Source organism: Mustela nigripes, chromosome 13 (assembly GCF_022355385.1).
Source record: "Mustela nigripes isolate SB6536 chromosome 13, MUSNIG.SB6536, whole genome shotgun sequence".
Taxonomy (NCBI): Eukaryota; Metazoa; Chordata; class Mammalia; order Carnivora; family Mustelidae; genus Mustela; species Mustela nigripes.
This window is the reverse complement of record NC_081569.1, coordinates 109,566,377-109,589,073: the sequence shown is the minus strand read 5'-3', so window position 1 is coordinate 109,589,073 and position 22,697 is coordinate 109,566,377. Positions and strand designations below refer to the sequence as shown.

The 22,697-nt window shown below is 40.3% G+C and overlaps 1 protein-coding gene across 1 annotated transcript in view; it reads left to right on the top strand.

Annotated features, from left to right (window-relative positions):
• ESR2 (estrogen receptor 2) overlaps positions 1–22,697 on the top strand; it is a 69,425-nt gene that overhangs the window by 1,745 nt on the left and 44,983 nt on the right. The window contains exons 2-3 of the mRNA XM_059373370.1: positions 12,473–12,928; positions 14,776–14,948. Coding sequence (XP_059229353.1) covers positions 12,510–12,928; positions 14,776–14,948 — 592 coding nt within the window. The 5' untranslated portion in view covers positions 12,473–12,509. The remainder of the gene's footprint in view (positions 1–12,472; positions 12,929–14,775; positions 14,949–22,697) is intronic.

The following is a 22,697-nucleotide window of genomic DNA, read 5'->3' as shown; positions in this document are numbered from 1 at the left end:
TATTCCTCAATTTATTAATAATCTGAAAGAGGTAAAGTTTAGTAGTAGATTAACCCTTAAAATATAATTAACATTTAGTAGATATTAATATGTCCATTTGTAAGAGGTAAACACTGCAGTTTTCTATAAATACATATTCAGGTAATCATGCAAACTACATCTTGTGATAATTTTAGTTCATGTTTTGAGGCATTTTATATAATACTTACAAATATGTAATAATTATATAAAATACTGAAGGCTGAGCTTGACTTGTTTGCTGGTAACTTTCTTAGTAATTACATATAGAACACTTGAGAACTGCATATTTGAGTATAATCTCAATTCAGTGCCGAGCACATGGATTTAGACATAATAACCTTTTTAAAAAGGTAGGCTCCTGGCAGTATAATTTACATACAGTAAAACCTAGGCTCTTTAGAAGTACCCTTGATGAATTCTGACAGTCGCAACATTTATATAATCACTTATGCACTCAAGACCTAGAACTGTGCCCTCAGTCCCCAAAGTCCTCTTTGTGCTTTTGTAGTCAACCCTCTCCACCCATTCCAACCCCTGGAAATCATTGATCTGTTTGCTGATTTTACCATTCTACTCTTCAGTGTGTTTTTACCAAGAAATAATTATCTTCCTTTGCTTTTCACAAGAGTATCTCTGTCCTCTGGTATTTTAGTTTTAATCCTATATGCTTTGGAATAAATTGAGGCAAAGAGAAGCTATTTTGCAAATGGGACTAAGTGTTAAATTCCCAGTGTGCTAATAGATTTCACTCTTAGCACATTCAGACTCCACTGTGGGATAAGCCCTTGGTTATGGTCTGTAATGTTAATTATCCCAAACGGAACAAAGGGTTATTTAAAAAAAACATTGGTTGGGATGCCTGTGTGGCTCAGTGGGTTATGCCTCTGCCTTTGGTCATGATCTCAGGGTCCTGGGATCCAGCCACATCAGGCTCTCTGCTCAGCAGGGAGCCTGCTTCCTGCCACCCTCTGCCTGCCTCTCTGCCAACTTGTGATCTCTATCAAATACATAAATAAAATCTTAAAAATAAATAAATAAAAAACATTGGTTACTTATGTAACATTAATAGAATGTATTACATTTTTTAATACTCTGGGCATTTACAAAATACTTTGATTATACTAGAGATTAAGAAAGTTACCTGAAATTACATATCATTGAATAGTGAGGAGCAGAAGAGTGATTGAAAATGGCAATCTGGAGACGTTGAAAAGCCAATATAGAGTGATGGTGACTTAAGTTAAAATACTCAGAGTTGAGGTCTGTGTGCGATTATCTATTGACATCAAGTTTTTTCATTTCTGTGCTCATGCTTTGAAATCTAGATTGTCTTGCAGGACATAGATCCAAAATCTTTTGCAAACTAATATTTTTTACTGCTTAATACATTATTCAATTCAGGTGGCAGTTGGGAGCCTCTTCCTGCTAAGTACTCCTACTGAACGTCCGTCAGATGATGTCCTTTTCCTTTCTCCTTTGTGCTATGAAAACGAGGGCCTGTATTTGATATACGCAGCTTACTTACGAGAACTCCAGTGGCAGGCAGGTGCTAGGAGAGGCAGAGTGAGGTGCTGAGGAAGTTCCGGCAGGCTGGGGGGTCGGCGTTCCTAGCTGAAGCCTTTACAGCTCTTCATCATTAAGGATTTTTAGTGGGGAATCTGTACAGGTGCTCTTGACCGGCCAGGAGAGTGAGGGGCCGTGGAAAGACAAATTACTGGATTTGTAGATATTTCCTCACAGCAATATTTTCGTGGTAAGTGTTCATGTTCATCTGTCAAACCTGGGACCGGAAGAGAAGAGGAGTGCATTCAGCTTAACTAATGCCTTAGTCCAGTTTTCCTGAACCTCTTCATGCACAACCCTCCCCACCCTGGCCCAAATGGATATGTGAAAATGGTTCCATTTCCTAAGAGCGGTCCGAATTGGGAAGGGATGGAGACTTGCTAAAGAGAGCAGACTGGTGGGCTCTCTCTCCAGCACCGCCTTAGTGTGTGTGTTGGTTCTGTGGCCGAGACTCTGGCCTCTTTCCCGTCCAGCTGCTAAGTTCTATTTCCTGTCCAGCTTGATAAGGTCCAGTGGGCTTCAAGGGAAATTAGGTTTTTCTCACGTTGGAAGATACTTGTCCATGTAAGTCAGTTATTAATGATCGGTTCTGTGGTGATTTTTGGAGCATTTTTTTTTCTTTCTAATGAAAAGTTGATCAAGAGCTCTGTTTGGCTGTAGAAAATTTAAGGTCGGCGATTGGTAGACTGCCATTGACACACATCAAGGATGTTTGACACTTAAATATTTTTTTTTTCTTTTCTATGAAATTCCTTGTGTTCTGCATGGCAAGTGTGCATTTATGACTTCTGTGGGGGCACACAAATGGGGATGTTTGAATGCTTGGGGAGGTGTGATGGACATACTCAAGGGCACAGCACAAGGAGAATGGGGCATTCTGGGCTTCATAAGGTTCAGATAGGCTCCCAGCGCCCAGCTGTTCGGACCAGCATCATGAATTGTCAAACAGAAGTACAGTGAGGAGGCAATAATCTTCAGGGTGGTCATGAGGGCATTTTAACTCTTCTAGAAGTTCTGCCCAACACTGCAGGTGTATCCAGTGACCTGCTAATGGACGGACTTCATCTTTCTGGATGAGTATTAATACCTCACAGATGCTTTCACATACATCATTTCACTTTATCCTCCGAATACTGTGAGAACATGCAGCCCATATTAGGTCCCCATTTCTACTGAAGAAGCCGTGGAACCTCGGGGAGTTGACGTGATTTGTGTGAGACCTCCTGGCTTTCAGGCAGAGTGGGGACTAGAACCTTGTGTACTGCTCTGTCCACTGGACAGAGAATATATGTAATAGCAGACCTGGTGGTGACTGCCTTCGTCTTGTTTATCCAGATTTGACTGGTACTTTGATAAAATCTTCTATTCTTCCTGAGTGTTTTTCTAGCATTTCTAGGGCCTGCCTTTTTCTTCTCCCAAAGAATTGCTGTTCATATTTGGGATTTTAAGAACTTTTTTTTCTGTTTAAATTCCAGAATGTGTTACCAGTATGATAGAACATGATGTATAATCCCATGTGTACAGAGAGCTTTCCTGCTGAACACCGATGTGACCCGCAAGGGCTCACCACCAGCATATGTGTGTCTGTATGTGTATGTGCGTGTGCTCATGCTGGAGGAGTGGGCCAGAGAAGTCTCTGGACAGAGGACAAGGGCTGTTCATCATGAAAGATATGGGCCAACTATCTTAGGCTATGATGACTAGTTAAGGAAAATTGACATGCAAAGAAGTGTTTAATTCTTAGAATCAGGATGTCTGGGTACGTGTTCTTTTGTTGACCAGGTGAAGTTCCATGCCTGCCAGGCCCAATAATTAATCTGGTTAGAGACTATTTTTCCCTCTGATTCCAGATATTGTGCTCACCGAATCAGGGCTTGTTCAAAGGACTGTGTTGGGAAAATCTTGTCCTGCAGTGTTGAAGAAATATCTCCCTGGTTTAGATCGGACTACTCACATAACCAGCCCACGTTGCTTAGTCACTTTCTTAGACCCCCCGGGTGAAGACTTTTGCTACTTGCTTGTCTACAGGGTCTCCTGCCATGATTTAAGTTCCTCACCCCTTGTTGTATCTTTGCTTCAAAAGAAAAAACCCTTTGCATTGGCTAGCAAGTTACTAATGATCCAGTGTTCCACTGACAAATTGTTGCCACCTGAATCTGGATACATCTGAAAGATCCTCAACCAAAAGGGAACACAGGCTTTTTTTTTTTTTTTTTTTTTTTTTTTAAAGATTTTATTTATTTATTTGAGAGAGAGACAGTGAGAGAGAGCATGTGTGAGGAGAAGGTCAGAGAGCGAAACAAACTCCCCATGGAGCTGGGAGCCCGATGTGGGACTCGATCCTGGGACTCCGGGATCATGACCTGAGCCAAAGGCAGTTGTCCAACCAACTGAGCCACCCAGGCGTCCCGGGAACACAGGCTTTTAATTAACTATCCAGCCACCAATTCTCGATCCTGAATTATTATTGTGCTAAGGCTGTGTGGAAATTCTAGAGAAATTGATTGGTGTATGTATGTGAAATTGATTTTTCTAAGCGAAGTCACCGTGGCACCTGATTGATTGCCTGGACGAATCCTGGATTTGCCATTCAGTGGTGTGTGTTGGACAGGTCATTTCAGCATTTCTGAGCTGAGAATGCACATTTCAGTTACAGGTGAAAATGAGTAATAGGATTGATTCTCTGCTCCTGAGAGAGATGTCATCTTCATTTTAAATTGTGTGTTCACTTTCTACCTGGATAATAGGATGTGTTATTTCAAGTTCATGAATTTCCGCGCTGCTATTCGTCACTTTGTATCAAGAAACTTTCTGTTTTTAAGAGGCCTACTGAAAGTAAAAGATAGCAGTGGCTTTCTGATAGATTGGTGTGCTGAATTACTTATGTAAAAATGCTACTTATGTTTCTCTGGGGCAATGTAAAGTTGAGATAATATGAAATTGAGTAAAAACTTGACAGACCAAAATGTTCAGAGAATTTTTTTGTTTAAATCCTTCAACTGTTTTTATTATTGAATATTAACCTGAAGTCTTGTTCAAATGGTTACTCTTCAGTTCACTGTTTTCCTGCTTTGTAATTTCCTGAATGTAATGTGTATACTCCTCACAGTGACCATACTTCTGGATATACTTCTATTTGTTAAACTGGGTAGGCCATCTTGTCTTCTTGTACTTTTTGTATTTCTTGAACTTAAAAAAAAAAATGTATTACCTCCAGGTTACATTTTGGTATACATAGATACACTCCATTAAGCATGTTACCTTGAGTATCTTCCTCTGAATTGTTACACTGTGTACTGTTTCAGTTGTGTTGTTAACCTACTTGAAATGTCTTTTGATTAAATATCTGGCGACACAAGATATGCTCAGATTGTATAGCAAAAACAATGCACTAAAATGCAGTCCCCAAAGTACAATATCAAAAACCCAAGCGCAGCAAACAAGCCTATGTGGAGGCGGAGTGAAACAGGAGAAGTGTTTTCAGGTCCGATGGAAGGATGGATGCTCCCTCACAATGCTGACCAGCCCAAAGGTGCCGTCTCAAGATCACCAGTGACCTAATTACCAACAACTGTGTTTCTTCTATAGTCAACCACTTGCTCCAACCCAGGTCATATCATGAATCTGTAAATGTTTTCAGGCATTTCTGTTTAAAACCCTTTCTTGATTAACAAAATGTGATGCATAAACACAATGAAATATCATGCAGCCTTAAAAAGGAAGGAAATTCTGACACATGAGACAATATGGATGAACCTTGAGGAAATTGTGGTAAGTGAAATAAGACAAACACAGAAGGACAGACGCATGATTCCACTTCTCTGCGGTGCTGAATGGTCCGCGCCATGAGAGACAAAGTAGAAGGGTGGTTGCCAAGGGCTGGAGGAGGGTAGTTTGGGGAGCTGTTGTTTAACAGGCAGGGAATCTTAGCTTTGCAAGATGGAAAGAGTGCTGGAGATGAGCTACACAATGGCATGAGTGTATGTAACACTACTGAATCATCACTAACTTACAATGGTTAACATTGTAAGTTTGATGTGTAATTTACCACGACTTAAAAAAAAAAAATTGGACATGGCTAGTTTTGATAATAGTTAACATTATATCCTTTATCCTGCATATTTTCTGTTAGGAATTGGGGATTGTATCTGTTGATTGGAAAGCTGAGTAATGGAAATATGAAATTCTGTTATGATTAATAAATTTATATTGACATATGAAATGTATATAAGATATATACATATATCTTATACATGCATTATATATAGTACATATATAATGCATCTATATATTATACATGTCTTACGTGCATACATGTATTATGTCTATAATGCATATCATTATGCATATATATTGCATACATATTCTGTATATATGATATGTATGATATCTATCTATACACACACACACACACACACACTTTTTAAGTTCTGTATTCTTCTCCAGCTACTGTTTCCTCTCCTGTCCTTCATGGTCAATCAGTGCTGATTATAAGTGGTAGGATGTCTGTTTTAGTTTTTTAGCATTTTACCTGGTGCATCTTGCCTCCTTTACCTGGCTCAGTAGCTCTCTGAATGCAGACTGCATGTCTTGGGACTCCTTTAGATCTCCTTTCTCTACATGGTACCATACCTACTGAAGGTGCTTCCACCCCTCCTCCTTTTTAAAATGAACATACAGTGTATTATTTCCTTCAAGGTTACAGGTCTGTGAATAATCAGTCTTGCACACTTCACAGCCCTCTCCATAGCACGTACCCTCCCCAGTGTCCATAACCCAGCCACCCTATTCCGACCCCCAGCCCCCCAGCAACCCTCAGTTTGTTTCCTGAGATTAAGTGTCTCATGGTTTGTTTCTCTCCCCATCCCATCTTGTTTTCATTTTTTTCCTCCCTACCCACCATGACCCCCTGTCCTGCCTCTCAAATTCCTCATATCAGAGAGATCATATGATAATTGTCTTTCTGATTGACTTATTTCGTTCAGCATAATGCCCTTTAGTTCTATCCACATCATTGCAAATGGCAAGGTTTCTTTTCTTTTGAGGGCTGCATAGTATTCCATTGTGTGTGTGTGTGTATCACATCTTCTTGATCCATTCATCTGTTGATGGACATCTAGGTTCTTTCCATAGTTTGGCTATTGTGGACATTGCTGCTATAAACACTGGGGCACACATGCCCCTTCGGATCACTACATTTGTATCTTTGGGGTAAATACCCAATAGTGTGATTGCTGGGTCATAGGGTAGCTCTATTTTCAACTTTTTTTTTTTTTTTTAAAGATTTTTTATTTATTTGTCAGAGAGAGAGAGAGGGAGAGAGAGCGAACACAGGCAGAGGCAGAGGGAGAAGCAGGTTCCCTGCCAAGCAAGGAGCCCGATGTGGGACTCGATCCCAGGACGCTGGGATCATGACCTGAGCCGAAGGCAGCTGCTTAACCAACTGAGCCACCCAGGCGTCCCTATTTTCAACTTTTTGAGGAACCTCCATGCTGTTTTCCAGAGTGGCTTCACCAGCTTGCATTCCCACCAACGGTGTAGGAGGGTTCCCCTTTCTCCACATCTTTGCTAACACCTGTCATTTCCTGACTTGTTAATTTTAGCCATTCTGACTGGTGTGAGGTGACATCTCATTGTGGTTTTGATTTGTATTTCTTGGATGCTGAGTGATGTTGGTGCTCCTATTTTTGACTAACACCCTTGACTGGGTGAAATCTTATAAACACATTCCCTCATACTCTTTCATTATAGCAAATAATTACTGAGGGGTAGTAGAAGGTGAATAAAAATAGTGTGTGCCTTCAAGGAGCTTAAGATCTAGGTCTACCTCTACCATGTACAAGAATGATTCGATGGAGTTCTATTCTAATAAGGAGGATGAAGTTTGTAAATAATTATAGGGGTGCTAAGAGTAAGAAGGGTGCTAAGGCATAGAACGCCAACCACTTTACGATGCACTTTGCATCTTCCTTATAGGCATGACCAGTCTTCTGTAGGAAAATAGCCAATTAGAGTGGGATGATGGGTTGGGGCAGTAGAGTGCAATGCGTTGGATGTTAGAAGGGTGTGACTTATTTCACAGGCTGGGGGGACAGAGGGGTGATCAGAGCTGGTTTTCAGAATGTTAGTCTGAGGGCACCTGGATGGTGCAGATATTTAAGCTTCTGTCTCTTGGTTTCAGCTCAGGTCATGATCTCGGGGTCATGGGATCAAGCCCTCTGTTGGGATCTGCCTCTGACTCCATGCTCAGTGTAGGTCTGCTTGGGCTTATCTCTCCCTCTGCACCCCCCACTCCCCAAGTGTGCCACACACATGCTCTCTCTCTCTCTCAGATGAGTAAATCTTAAAAAATAAAAAAAGAAGAATGTTATTCTGGTAGCTCTGAGGACCTGGAAAAGGAGCTCACGAGAGACCAGGCATGTTGAGGGTCTATTACAGATGCACAGATAAGAAGTAATGAGAGCTTGCTTAGATGATGGCAAAAGACAGTCCATGAGGAAAATGCACTGTGGAGAAAAATAAAGTGTGCCCTAGTGATTAAAGGTAATTGGATGCAGTGGAGAAGTCAAAGTGAAGTGTGTTGCGCTTTGTCATTAACAAATAGGAAATTAGGATTGGTTTGGGGGAGGAAAATGATTGATTTTTACCTTGGATTTGTATTATCTACTGCTGTGTAGAAAATCATCATAGAATTGAGTAGCTTAAATAACAAACATAATATCCCATGCACATTTTTTGAGGTTCAGGAATCCAGGATTAGCTTAGCCAGAAGGTTCTGGCTTTGCTCCTCTCATGAGGTTGCAGTCATCTGAAGGCTTGACTGGGACTGGAAGATCTGTTTCCAAAATACCTCACTGTTAGAGCTGTTGGCTGGAGTTCCTTGCTGGCTATTGGCAAGAGGCCTCCATAAGGCTGCATGTGTCCTCACAGTACAGCAGCTAATTTCCCCTGGAGTGAGTGACCCAACGGAGCAAGCCGGGAAAGGCCTGCAGTGCCTTCTATGACCTTGTCATGGAAGCCACATACCCTAATTTATTCATTCAAAATGAGTCCTAAATTTAGCGCACACTCAAGGGGAGATCAGACTCCCTTTTGAAGGGAAGAATGTTGAAGAATTTGTGGACATAGTTCAAAATCACCATAGGTATACTGTTTGGAGGACAAATTAAAATGAGCGTTCAAATGAAAATGTCAGGAGAAAGTTATCAGGATTAGAGAGCCCAGTTGCCGACATGTGGAAGTAGCTGACAGCCGGAGCTAAAAATGTCAAACATGGAGAACTTCTCAAGACAAGCTTCTTTACTTAAGGAACTTTCTCAACCAGTCTAGTTATTAATGGTCATTCTTCCTTTTTCCAGATTATATTATATTTTCTAGATAATATTATTCTAACTTTTTTTAAAGGTTTCTGTTTATAATTTCTTGTGTTATTTTGTGTCTTTCCTCCAAAGGTTCTTACAAAAAAATTTTAAACTTACAGAAGAGTTGAAAGACTGGTATAATGAATGTCCATATGCCCACCATCTAGATTCAGTCATTGTTAACATTTTTACTTGCTGTAACTATCCAGTTTATCCATCCAAGTATTTTTTGTCTGAACTACTTATTGGGTGGCATACTTTGTAAAGAAGAGTTTGCCCTCAACCATGGCATAAACTATAGAACCTCTCAAAAACGCAGGATACAGACTTAATTCTTTTCCCTTAATTGCTAATTCTGAGTGAGAAACTGATGTATCATTTGCAATGGGAGCCAATGGTTTGTTTTCTTTTTTTCTCTCTTCTTTTCTTTTTTTAAATATCACTATGGACTCCATCCAAAGGTAACACCTGTAAAATCTGTATATAATGCCAGACATCCGTGGAGGCTGTGCCATTTTGCACTCCTACCAACAGTTTCAGAGAGAGTCTGTTTTTCCACAGCCTCGCCTGGAAAGTCTCTCTCTCTCTCTTTTTTTTAAGATTTTATTTGTTTATTTGACAGATCACAAGTAGACAGAGAGGCAGGCAGAGAGAGAGGAGGAAGCAGGCTCCCAGGACCCTGGGATCATGACCTGAGCCAAAGGCAGAGGCTTTAACCCACTGAGTCACCCAGGCGCCCCAGGAAAGTTTCTTGTTAAACATTTGAATTTTTGCCAAACACAAGAAAATGGTATTTTGGTATACTTTTAAATTTTGTGAGTGAGGTTAATCATCTTTGTGTTTTCAGAGTTGTTTTCTTTTTTTGTGTTCTATGTCTTTTGCCTATTTAAAGAATTAATGTCCACAAGAGCCAAACTATGGAAAGAGCCTAGATGTCCATCAACAGATGAATGGATAAAGAAGATGTGGTGTGTGTATACACACGCGCGATGGAATATTATGCAGCCATCAAAACCCATTTACAATGACATGGATGGAACCTAGAGGGTATTAGACTAAGTGGAATAAGTCAATCAGAGAAAGACAATTATCATATGATCTCACTGATATGAAGAATTTGAGAAACAAAACAGAGGATCATAGGGGAAGAGGGGAGGGAATGAAACAAGATGAAACCAGAGAGGGAGACAAACCATAAGAGACTCTTAATTTCAGGAAACAAACTGAAGTTGCTGGAGGGGACAGGGGTGGGAAGGGTGGTGTGACTGGGTTATGGACATTGGGGAGGATATGTGCTATGGTGAGTGCTGTGAATTGTGTAAGATTGATGAATCACAGACCTGTTACTCTGAAGCAATACATTGTATGTTAATAAAAAAAAGTCAATGTCATGAAAAATTTAAAAAAAATTATTTTTTTAAATTCATTTGTCAGAGAGAACACATAAGCTGGGGGAGCAGCAGAGAGAGGGAGAAGCAGACTGCCCACTGAGCAAGGAGCCTGATGTGGGACTTAATCCCAGGACCCTAGGATCATGACCTGAGCCAAAGGCAGACACCTAACCGACTGAGTCACCCAGCTGTCCCTATCTAAAGAATTTGTTAAAATCTTTTTTTCACTTTAAGAGTTCTAAATAATAGGACAATTAGCTCCTTGTTTCTCCTAGAAATTGAGAGTATTTTCCTCCCAATTTGGCATTTGTCTTTTTTTGACTTTGCTTATGGTGTTTTAATGATGTGCAAAGATTTCCTTTTCTGTTCTGAATTTATTGGTCACCTATTAATTGGATAGATGGGGATTTTAAGCATTAGTCAGGTTTTTCTCCCACCCACAAGATATAAAGTGTATCTGTGCTTAAGGACTTGTGCAGCCCCTCTCTCTCCCTCACACGCCCCCTTCCCTCCCACTCCTTCCTCCTTCCATTTTTCTCTTAACATTTGGATCTCTGAACCCTTTGGAGTTTATTCTGGCATAGGTTTTTATCCCAGTGGCTGTTCTACTGTCCAATGTTTTCTCCATGATTTGAGATGTCACCTTTATCATATGCCAAATTTTCAAAAACTTTTGAGTTCTTGAATTTTCTATTTTTGATTTTCTATTCTGTTAGGTAGCTGTCTGGTCCAATCAGGAGATAGAAACTGCAGTCGGTTCAACAAGGGAGTTTTAATGTCAAGAATAACTATGAGGCACCTGGGTGGCTCAGTCATTTAAGACTGATCCCAGGGTTCTGGGATCAAGTCCCACGTAGGGCTCCCTGCTCCGTGGGGAGCCTGCTTCTCTCCCTCCCTCTGTTCATGCTTTCTCCCCCCTCCCACCCTGCCAAAGAAATATAAAAATCTTAAAAAAAAAAAAAAAACTAGTAAGAAATTAAGTATAATATATAAGTAAACTATAAATGGCACCCTAGGGCTGAGGGAGAGCACCCAAGGAAGGACAAACTTGGACAGGGTTCAGACCTCTTTGGGAAAGGTGGATGGGCCACTAACTAGCAGAGATTTTGCTAGTTTAGCCAGGCCAGAGCTGGTCTAGGGTTGTTGGACAGGCAACAGGACAACCTCCAGGGTACAAGAGAGACCAGGCAATCAGCAACTGGCAGCGTGGTTGTGCCCTGGGAGTCCAGGTGCCTGCAGGAGGGGGAGGCAGGGGACGGAAGGCCTTCACAGTGTGCAGGTAGCAGGAGGTGAAGAGATTTGTACAAGGAACAACTTTTTTGTGACTCTTGGGGTCACAGTCCTGGCAGGTGGCTATGTAATGTTATCCCCACATGGACGCTGCAAGGTTGCAGAAAGACCTTGTTTTGGACCGGTGGTGGGGGCCAGACTCCACCCATTTTTCTCAGCCCCCCCCCCCCCCCCCCGCACTGGGGACCTCTGCGGGCTCCTGAAATTACAGCTGCCTTTTCCTCCTTTTGGTGTCCCTGCAGCGCCCTCTACTGAGAATGCTTAGTATTGCGCTCACTTTAACCAGATAAAGCAATTTCTGTGCTTAATAAAGGTTTCATATTAAAGGGTGCATTGAAGGCTGAGAAGCAATAAATAGATAAAGGTCATGGGAACGTTGACCTGTCTGTTCCTTGTGTTTTATTACTGGTGACTTGTCATGTATTTGTATATCTGTTAATGCTGTCTCTGCTCACCGACCTGCTCTTTCAATGTTTTCTTGGTTATTCTTGTTTATTTTTCCGTAAGAACTTTAAAATAAACTTCTCTAGTTCCAGAAGGGGGGGGACTCCCTTGGCATTTTAATATCATCCTGAATTTTTTAATTTTTAAAAGTATAATAAATTCTTGTGGTTAAAAAAATTCTTGTAGCTAACAACAACAAAAGCAATAAAGAAGTGAATAAAGTAGCAGATGAGAGTTTCATGCCTCCCATTCACAATCCCTGAGGTTAATGCTTTTGAGTCTGTCTTTTCAGGATGTGTTTCTAAGCTCTGTGTGTGTGTGTAAATAATAAATATGTTTGGACCTTTTGAATAGTTAGGCCTGTAGCTGTAACTTAGAAATGTCTTTTGTTTTTCTCTACAGCCAGCATACCTGCCCATGAGTCTTTGAGAACAGTACAATGTCCCTTTGTGCCTCTCCTCACAAAGAGTTTCCTCAGCTGTTACCTATTCAAGACATGGATATAAAAAACTCACCATCTAGCCTTAACTCTCCAGCTTCCTACAACTGCAGTCAATCTGTCCTACCCCTGGAGCACGGCCCCATATATATACCTTCCTCCTATGTTGAGAGCCGCCATGAATATTCCACCATGACGTTCTACAGCCCTGCTGTGATGAATTACAGCCTTCCCAGCAGTGCCAGTAACTCAGAAGGTGGACCCGGTCGACAGACCACAAGCCCGAATGTGCTGTGGCCAACTCCTGGACACCTCTCTCCCTTAGCGATCCATTGCCAGTCATCACTTCTGTATGCAGAACCTCAAAAGAGTCCTTGGTGTGAAGCAAGATCACTAGAACCCACCTTACCTGTAAACAGGTAAATTCAGTCTTCATTCTGAATTGTACGTCAGGGGCATTATTCAAATCCCTTTATGAGTTGGAAGAAAGCTATGCATTATTCAAAGTCTTTATTCATCACATAGATTACTTAGAGCACCCAACACATAGGATATTCCAAATTCTAGAATATCTATTCTGATATTCTATTCCTCGTTAAAAAGTAAGCTTGTAGATCTGGGTTGTAGGGAGAAATCACTATTATGACTAGACATTAAAGACTGAACTTAAATCCCTTTTCTCTTGATAAAGTGATGTGGGTTTGAAAAAGAAATGTTTACTTTCAAGTTAGGTCCTTTTTGTGGTGAAATCACAATTTAGCATTCATGGCACATTGTGTCCAGGATAAAAGCAATGGTGGTAGTTGGTAGTGGTGGTTACTTAAATGAAATATACTGGACACATGAAGCCTGGAAAGACAGACAGTAATTGGCATAAGCTTTTTAGCAGTGAACTAAAATAATGTTTGCTAAAGATTGATGGGAAACTAATTGCAGACTTTAGTTGAAATTTTGTTAAGTTCAAAACGGTATTTGTACCTTTAAAAGCAAGGGAACATGATGGTTATTTCCATTCAATTTATAATGTATTTAATAAAAATTACAGCTATGGTGGGAAGAGTTTGGGTAGAGAGAAAGATGAGAAGTAGATAAATTTCTAAAACGACCGAAATATTAAGTCCATGCATATTGGATATTGAAATTTGTTACTTTCAAATGCTGTTGTAGTACTTTGAGAAAGCCATATTACACAGTAATTTTTTTTTCTTTTAAAAACTTTATTGGTAAAAGAGAATATAAACTTTGTATATACCTTTTTAAAATTACTGTTTTTCACCCAGCCTAAAAGGGAAGATCATTTGTTTCTGGGCGTGAACTCTAATCAGAGTTCTGCTAATACTAGGATAAATTAACCCATGGTATAATTATGTTCATTTACAAATCAATCATACCTCTAAACATTTCCTTTCCCAAAGAAGCATGGTCTGGCAAAATTAGGAACTGACCGTGTGGACTTTTGGTGTCTGCCAGTGCTGCCTTGATGGGTTCTCCTTGCCTCTATGGGAGCCATTGCCCTCTCCCCAGGACTGGGCACCTGCTTCCATTAAAACCTTCTAAGGACAGGCATGTGTCCACTTTTATCCTCTCTCTTCTCCTTTCTCTTTCTCTTTTTTTTCTCCCTGCCCTTCCCTGCCCTTCCAATGTCTCTCTAAACCAGAATATAGTATTCACTTCAATGAAACTTAAGAGTCCATTTGTTACTCCTCATAAAATTGTTTTCATTCTAGACCTTCATCTTATACCGCAGAATGAAAGATTTTGTTGCCCCATTTAAATGGGAACTCTGAAGGGCTATTTAGCAACACTTGGGAATGACCGAGACTTGAAAATGGTTAGGTACATTTAGGCCCATCTGTGCAGTGTTGATGAATTCTAGCAACTACAGGAGGCTCCTGTACATCCTGCTCATGGTTCAGACCTGCGGGTGCGACTTGTCCTGGACACTTACTCCGCTCAGAGATGTGCAACCTGGCGGCTACCTCTAGCCGTCTGTGGTTACTAGTCTCATCCACGCTGCATGGATGGACATAGAACCACTTGCGGAACCACTTTCAAACATCAGTCATTCCCAACAGTGTGACTCTTCATAGATCTGATACCAGCAACAAAGGCTATGCTTGACTGGGTTTCCTGGAATTTATTTATCTTGAGCCCTGGAGGGCAAAGAGGTAAATTTGGCAGTGCTCATGCTATTTTTTTTTTTTTTCTAGAGAGTCCATCTTTTCTCTTAATGCTGTTTTACAATGAAAGTTTTCTTTGCCCCCAGAGAGACACTGAAAAGGAAAGTTAGTGGGAGCAGTGGTGCCAGCCCTATTACTAGTCCAAGTTCAAAGAGGGATGCTCACTTCTGTGCGGTCTGCAGCGATTACGCATCTGGATATCACTATGGAGTCTGGTCATGTGAAGGATGTAAGGCCTTTTTTAAAAGAAGCATTCAAGGTACAAGACTATTGTTAGTTTCTTTAGTTTTCCGCTTTTGCTTTCAAATAATTTTGTGGTGACCTGGCAGAAATTTCACCATTGGCCTTTTTGGTATGCAAAGTACTTGATGAGCAGTTCAGAGGACTGTGTGTGTTTGGGGATGGGGTGGATGATGGAGTGGATTATTTCAAGTGTAGAGCACCTTATTTTTATTTATTTTAAAAATATTTTTATTTATTTATTTGATAGAGATCACAATTAGGCAGAGAGGTAGGCAAAGAGAGAGGAAGGGAAGCAGGCTACCCGCTGAGTGGAGAGCCTAATGCAGGGCTTAATCCCAGGACCCTGGGCTGAAGGCAGAGGCTTTAACCTACTAAGTCACCCAAGTGCCCCAAGCACCTTATTTTTATTATTATTACTTTTAGATTTTTTTATTTGAGAGAGAGAGAGAAAGAGAGAGAGAACACAAGCAGGCAGAGAGGCAGGCAGCGGCAGCGAGAGAAGCAGGCTCCCTGCCGGGCAAGGACCCTGGGATCATGACCTGAGCCAAAGGCAGCAGCCTAACCAGCTGAGCCACCTAGGCATCCCCTGAGCACCTTACTTTTAATTGTGGATCTCCGCCCCAGAGCCCCAGAACTTGAATGGATCTCTTCCCACCATCACCCATCACTATCTTCTTGGGAAAAGATGCGTAGTTACAACTCTTGCATATCTCTTACTTGCATATCTTTTGATTTGTGGTTACCATTAGGTTTATATAAATTACTATATCCATAAGATGTTATATATTAAGTTTATGGTCTCTTAAATTTGAACTCATTCTTTACTCCTCCCCTACTTCCTTCCCCTGCTTATTTTAGATCTATGGTGTCATACTTTATATCCTTTTATTCTGTGAATCCCTTGACTGATTTTTTTTTTAAGATTCTATTTATTTATCAGAGAGAAAGAGCGCTAGTAAGAGAGAGAACAAGCAGGGGACGGAAAATCAAGCTTTGCACTGAGCAAGGAGCCCAGTGTGGGTCTTGGTGCCAGGACCCTGGGATCATGACCTGAGTTGAAGGCAGATGCTTAACCGACTGAGCCACCCAGGTGCTCCCCTTGACTAATTTTTATAGATACATTTAATTTTACTGCTCTTGTGCTGTCTACTTTTCTTATTACTGCTTATGGTCTTTCCACTCAAAGAGTCCCCTGTACCATTTCTTGTAGGGCTGGTTTAGTGTTCATGAATTCCTGTAACTTTTGTTTGTGTGGGAAACTCTCTCTTTTTTTCCCCCTGAATGATAGCCTTGCTGGACAGAGTATTCTTGGCTGTAGGTTTTTTTCTTTCAGTACTCAGTGTGTCATGCCACTCTCTTCTGGCCTGCAAAGGTTCTACTAAAAGATCATTTGACAAACTTACAGAATTTCCCTTGTATGTAACCATTTTCTTTTCTATTGCTGCTTTTCAGATTCTCTCTTTATCGCCACTTTTTGCCATTTTAAGTATTATGTGTCTTGGTGTGGACCTCCTTGGGTTGGTTTTGTTAGGGGCTCTCTGTGCCTCTGGATCTGCATTTCTATTTCCTTCCCCAGATTTGGGAAGTTTACAACTATTATTTCTTCAAATACATTTTCTGCCCCCCACCCCCACTTCCCTCTCTTCTCCTTCTGGGACCCCTACAATGCACGTGTCATTATGCTTGATGGTGTTGCTTAGTTTGCTAAGTCTGTTTTCATTTTTCTCCCCTCTCCTGTTCAGCTTGATTATTCTCCATTACTCTGTCCTCTAGGTTGCTGATCTGTTCTTCTATTTCTTCTAGTGTACTATTTATTCCATCTAGTGCATTTTTGCCTTCAGTTATTGAGTTGCTCCTCTCTGATTGGTTCTTTATTATGTTTTCTGTTTCTTTGTGAGGGGTTTCACTGAGGTTCTCCAGTCTTTTCTCCAGTCCAATCAGTATCTTTATGACCATTACTTTAAATTCTCTATTGGGTGGGGCGCTTGGGTGGCTCAGTGGGTTAAGTGTCTGCCTTTGGCCCAGGTCATGATCCTGGAGTCCTGGGATCGAGCCCTGTGTCAGGCTTTCTGCTCCACGGGGAGACGTCTTCTCCCTCTGACCCTCTCATGCTCTCTCTCTCTCACTCTCAGGCAAATAAATAAAATCTTTAAAAATAAATAAGTAACATTCCTTATAGAGAATTTCTTACCTGTTTTGTTTAGGTCTCGTGCTGTCATTTTGTCCTATTCTTTCTTTTGAAACATGTTCCTCTGACTCCTCACTTTGTCTAGCCCTCTGTGTCTCTTTCTATGTGTTAGGAAAGTCAGCTACATCTCCTGCTCTTGTAAATAGTGGCCTTATGAGGAAGAGGCTCTCTCGGGCTCTGCAGTGTAATGTCTCCTGTTCACCAGACCTGAACTTCAGGGGTGTCGCCTATGTATGTTGTGTGCACACTACTGTAGTGGCTGAGCTGCTTGTGCCTTTAGTCCAGTTGTTTGCAGTGGTTCTCTTTGCCTTTTGTGGGCAGGATTTGGTCCCTGCATTGCTAATGGGCCAATCTGGAGCCACCTGGGGCTTGAGTAGAGTTAGATCAGGGAGCTAAACAGACCTATGGGCTGCAGGGGAGGGAAAGGGCACCCACCAGCTCCTTTGTTCCTAGAAACGTCTCCAATGATCCTTCTGCCTCCAGCACATACACTAAGATTAGTAAACAAATTTCCCTCCCATATACCGTAGGCATTTTTCAAACTGCTGCTTTTATGCTGTATCTCCATGGGGGCTGTTTGCTGTACTCTCTTTAAGGGCAGAAACTCTGTTTCTTTTTGCTTTCCCAGCTCTCTCAGAGCCAAGCCTGCTGATTTTGAAAGTTCTACCTGTTAAGCCCCATTCATTGTAAGAACTCATAAAATTACCACCCCCCTCTGTTTTTCAAAGCCAAATGTTATGGGATTCCCCTCACCTGGGTGAGTTCCCCATACTTGGGGTACCTGGTGTGATAGTCTGTTTCTCTCCCCTCTTCAAGCCTGCAGGTCCCTCCCTCCCATGGACAGTTCCATAGGTCTTTCCCCATGGTCTGTTTAGCTCCCAACTCCCTTTTTACCCTTCCTACCCTCTTTGGCATGGCCTCTTCTCTATATTTATCTGTGGAGAGTCTGTTCTGCCAGTCTTTAGGTCATATTCTGGGTTATTTACACTAATGTGTTATTACCTAGTTGTATTATCTAGTTGTATTCATGGGAAGAGATGAGCTTAAGATCTTCCTATTCTGCCATCTTCCCCAGAAGTCCCTAGTTATAATGCTTACAAAGATTAAAGCTTGGGGGAAAATGTGCTTGTTAGGAATTACAAAGATTGTTTCTCCCTTTGACTTATGTTTAATATTTGGCATGTGTAAGAGTGATGATGGTGGGATGGTTCCTGATAGAAACCAGAGGGTGGGGAAGGGTAGAATGTTAACAGTTAAGAGTTACCTTCCTGGAGACCCTGAAATTCACCCTGTATAGATAACAACTTATTTTTCCAGGATCTTCCACTTAGTAGCTCTATGACCTTACCTCCTAGCCTGTTTGCTCTTCTGTGAGATGGAAATACTTACAGAATTGTTCTAAAGGTGGAACGGGAGTGACTGGGTGGCTCAGTTGGTTGAGTGTCTGACTCTTGATTTTGGCTCAGGTCATGATCTCAGGGTTGTAGGTTTGAGCCCTGTGTCAGGCTCCATGCTCAGTGGGGCGTCTGCTTGAGCTTGTCTTTCTCCCTCTCCCCATATTCACACACACACACACTTTCTCTAAATAAATAGGTAAAATAAATGGGTAAATAAATAAGCAACTTTTTATTTTTATTTTTTTAAAGAGTTTTTGTGAAAATATTTAGTCATTTATAAACATCATGCAAATTTAAGATATTTTAGCTTTTCTTCTAACTCTTCTGTATCAACATCTTTTCTTTCTTCTTTGTATTTTTCTTCTAATCCTAATCATATCGACACCCACCTTCTCTAAAATCTTCATAGTTTGGTGGATCAGGGCACTCTGCTATTTCCAAACTTAATTTTATTAAAAGAAAAAAAAATCACAGATAAAGGAAGCCTATGTCATCAAATATTATTAAAACACAAGTTGTGTGGTTTGCTTATTTTTAATTTATACACAAAACTTTTCATTCTGATTTTAATATATTTAGTGCTTTAATATTTTTACTTATGATAATTGTAGTAGTAAACTATAAGGCCAGGCTTACTCTCCTGCTATTATGTAGTGAGAACAATTCAGAGTTCTAAAATTTAGAAAGAATAAAACAAAATTTAGAACTGAACTCTTGAGAGGATGACAATTCTGTCTTGTTGAGATTCCAGAATTTTATTCCTTAAGGAAATCTTGACCCAATACACCCAACTATATTCTTTGAAAAGGATCCTTTTCCCCTTGTTGTTGCAAAAAATCTCTACCTAAAGTATCTTTGAACCCTTAAACTATGACTGATTATAATGACAGGGGAATTTCCTCTGCTTTCCACATTCCTTCCTACTACATGAGCCAAGAAACTATTGGGAAAGAGAAAGAAATGTCATATTCTAAGTGCGCATAAGGTAAAGAGTGAGTACTTTTACAATTGTTTACTATGTAAATGATTGTTTCTTTGGCCTCTTTGTATTTTTAGCATTCTCTCATATAAAATATGTTGTAGTAGCTAAAAATGGCCACCCAAGTCTTTCTATATATTGAATGATGTAAGAAAGAAATGTATTTATCATCATTACTCATAATAAAAAAATCTCAATAATGGAGGCTTGGACAGAGGATATCTCAACACAATAAAAACCATATATGAGGGCGCCTGGGTGGCTCAGTGGGTTAAGCGCTGCCTTCGGCTCAGGTCATGATCTCAGAGTCCTGGGATCGAGTCCCGCATCGGGCTCTCTGCTTAGCAGAGAGCCTGCTTCCCTCTCTCTCTCTCTGCCTGCCTCTCCATCTACTTGTGATCTCTCTCTGTCAAATAAATAAATAAAATCTTAAAAAAAAAAACCATATATGAAAAACCCACAGCTACCATCACACTCAGTGGTGAAAAATGGAGAGCTTTTTCTTCTAAGATCAGGAACAAGACAAAGATGCCCACTCTTACCACTTTTATTCAACATAGTGATGGAAGTTCTAGCCACAGCAATCATACAAGACAACAAATTTTGTAAGGAAAAAGTAAAACTTTAATTATTTGCAGATGACATGATATTATATATAGAAAACCCTAAGGACTCCACCAAAACTCAGTAGAACTGATAAATGAATTAAATTGCAGGATACAAAATTAATGAATGGAAATCTGTTGCATTTCTGTACACTAATAATAAAGTAGCAGAAGGGAATTAAGAAAACCATCCCATTTACGATTGTACAAAAATAATAAAATACCAAGGAGTAAACTTAACCAAGGAGGTGAAAGGCCTGTACTCTGAAAACTATAAACATTGATGAAAGAAATTGAAGATGACATAAACAAATGGAAAGCTATTCCATGCTCATGGATTGAAAGAACAAATATTGATAGTGTCCATGCTACTCAAAGTAATCCATGGATTCAGTGGATTCCCTATCAAAATGTCAACAGCATCTTTCACAGAGCTAGAACAAATAATACTGAAATTGCTATGAAAGACTCTGAGTAATGAAAGCAGTCTTGAGAAAGGAGACCAAAGCTGGAGGTATCACAATCCCAAATTTCAAGATCTATTACATAGCTCTAGTAATCAAAGCAGTATGTTACTGGCACAAAAATAGACACATAGACGGATGGAACAGAATGAAGAACCCAGAAATAAACCCATGATTATATGGTCAAGTAATCCTCAACAAAAGAGGTAAGAGTGTATAATGGGGAGAAAACAGCCTCCTCAGTAAATGGTGCTGGGAAAATAGTTACATGCAAAAGAATGAAACTAGACCATTTTCTTATTCCATATACAAAAATAAACTCAAAATGAATTAAAGACCTAAATGTGATACCTAAAACCATAAAACTCCTAGAAGAAAGCATAGGTATTAATCTCTCTGACATCAGTCTTAGCAACATTTTTCTCCCTCTCCTTTGTCTCCTGAGGCAAGGGAAACAAAAGCAAAACTAAACTATTGGGACTACGCCCAAATAATAAACTTTTGTTCAATGAAGGAAACAATCAACAGAACAAGTCAATTTGCTGAATGGGAGAAGGTATTTGCAATGATATATGCATTAAGGGGTTAGTATACAAACTATATAAAGAACTTCTACTGTTTAATGCCAAAAAATAATAGTAGCCCAATTGAAAAATGGGCAGAGAAACTGAATAGACATTTTTTCCAAAGAAGATCTACAGTTGGTCAACAGACACATGAAAAGATGCTCACCAGCACTTATCATCAGGGAACTGCAAATCAAAACCACAATGGGATACCACCTCCCACCATTCAGAATGGCTAAAATGAAAAACACAAGAAATAAGTATTGGTGAGGATGTGGAGAAAAGGGAACCCTCATGTTCTGTTTGTGGGAATGTAAATTGGTGCAGCTGCTGAGGAAAACCATATGAAGTTTCCTTAAAACATTTAAAATAGGAATACCAAATGATCTAATAATTCCACTCCTGGATATTTATTCAGAGAGAACAAAAATACTCATTCAAAAAGAGATGTGCAGGGATGCCTGGGTGGCTCAATTGGTTAAGCAGCTGCCTTTGGCTCAGGTCATGATCCCAGTGTCCTGGGATGGAGTCCTGCATCAGGCTCCTTGCTCAGTGGGGAGCCTGCTTCTCCCTCTGCCTCTGCCTGCCATTCTGTCTGCCTGTGCTCGCTCTCTTTCCCTCTCTCTGACAAATAAATAAAATCTTTGAAAAAAAAAAAAAAAGAGATGTGCACCCCTGTGCTTATTGTAGCATTATTTACAATAGCCAGGATATGGGAACAATTTAGGTGTCCCTCAATAGATGAACGGATAAAGAAGTTACATAATGAAATATTACTCAACCATAAAAAGGACGAGATCTTGCCATTTGCAACAATATGGATGGGCCTAGAAAGTATAATGCTAAGTGAACTAAGTCAGACATAAAAAGACAAATACCATGTGTTTGTTTTTTTTAAGGTTTTACTTATTTGTCAGAGAGTAAGAGAGAGTGTGAGCACAAGCAGGAGGCGGTGACAGGCAGAGGGAGAAGCAGGCTCCCTACTGAGCAAGGAATCCGATGTGGGACTCGATCCCAGGACTATGGGATCATGACCTGAGCAAAAGCAGACACCTAACTGCCTAGAGCCACCCAGGCGTCTAAATACCATGTGATTTCACTTACATGTAGAATCTAAAAATAAAGCAAATAAGCAAAGATAGAAAAATACTCCAAAAGACAGACTTTCAAATACAGAGAAGAAACTGGTGGTTACCAGAAGGCAGTGTGGTGGGGAGGGATGGGTGAAATAGATAAAGGGGATTAAAATAAATAAGTCACAGAGATGAAAAGTACAGCATATGGAATCTAATTAATATTGTAAAAACATTGTAAGGTGACAGACGAGGACTATACTACATGGTGCGCACTGAGTAATGTACACAATTGTTGAATCAAAATGTTGTACACCTGAGCTTTTGTTTCCCAGAGTCGCCTGTGGTTTTACCACAGCTTGTTTGTCCTGGATTGTAATTCTCTTTTATTCCCAAATAAACCCATCTTCTGGTTAAAAAAAAAAAAAAAAAGTTCTACACCTGAAACTAATTTAACATTGAATGTTAATTGTACTTCAATAAAATAAAACTA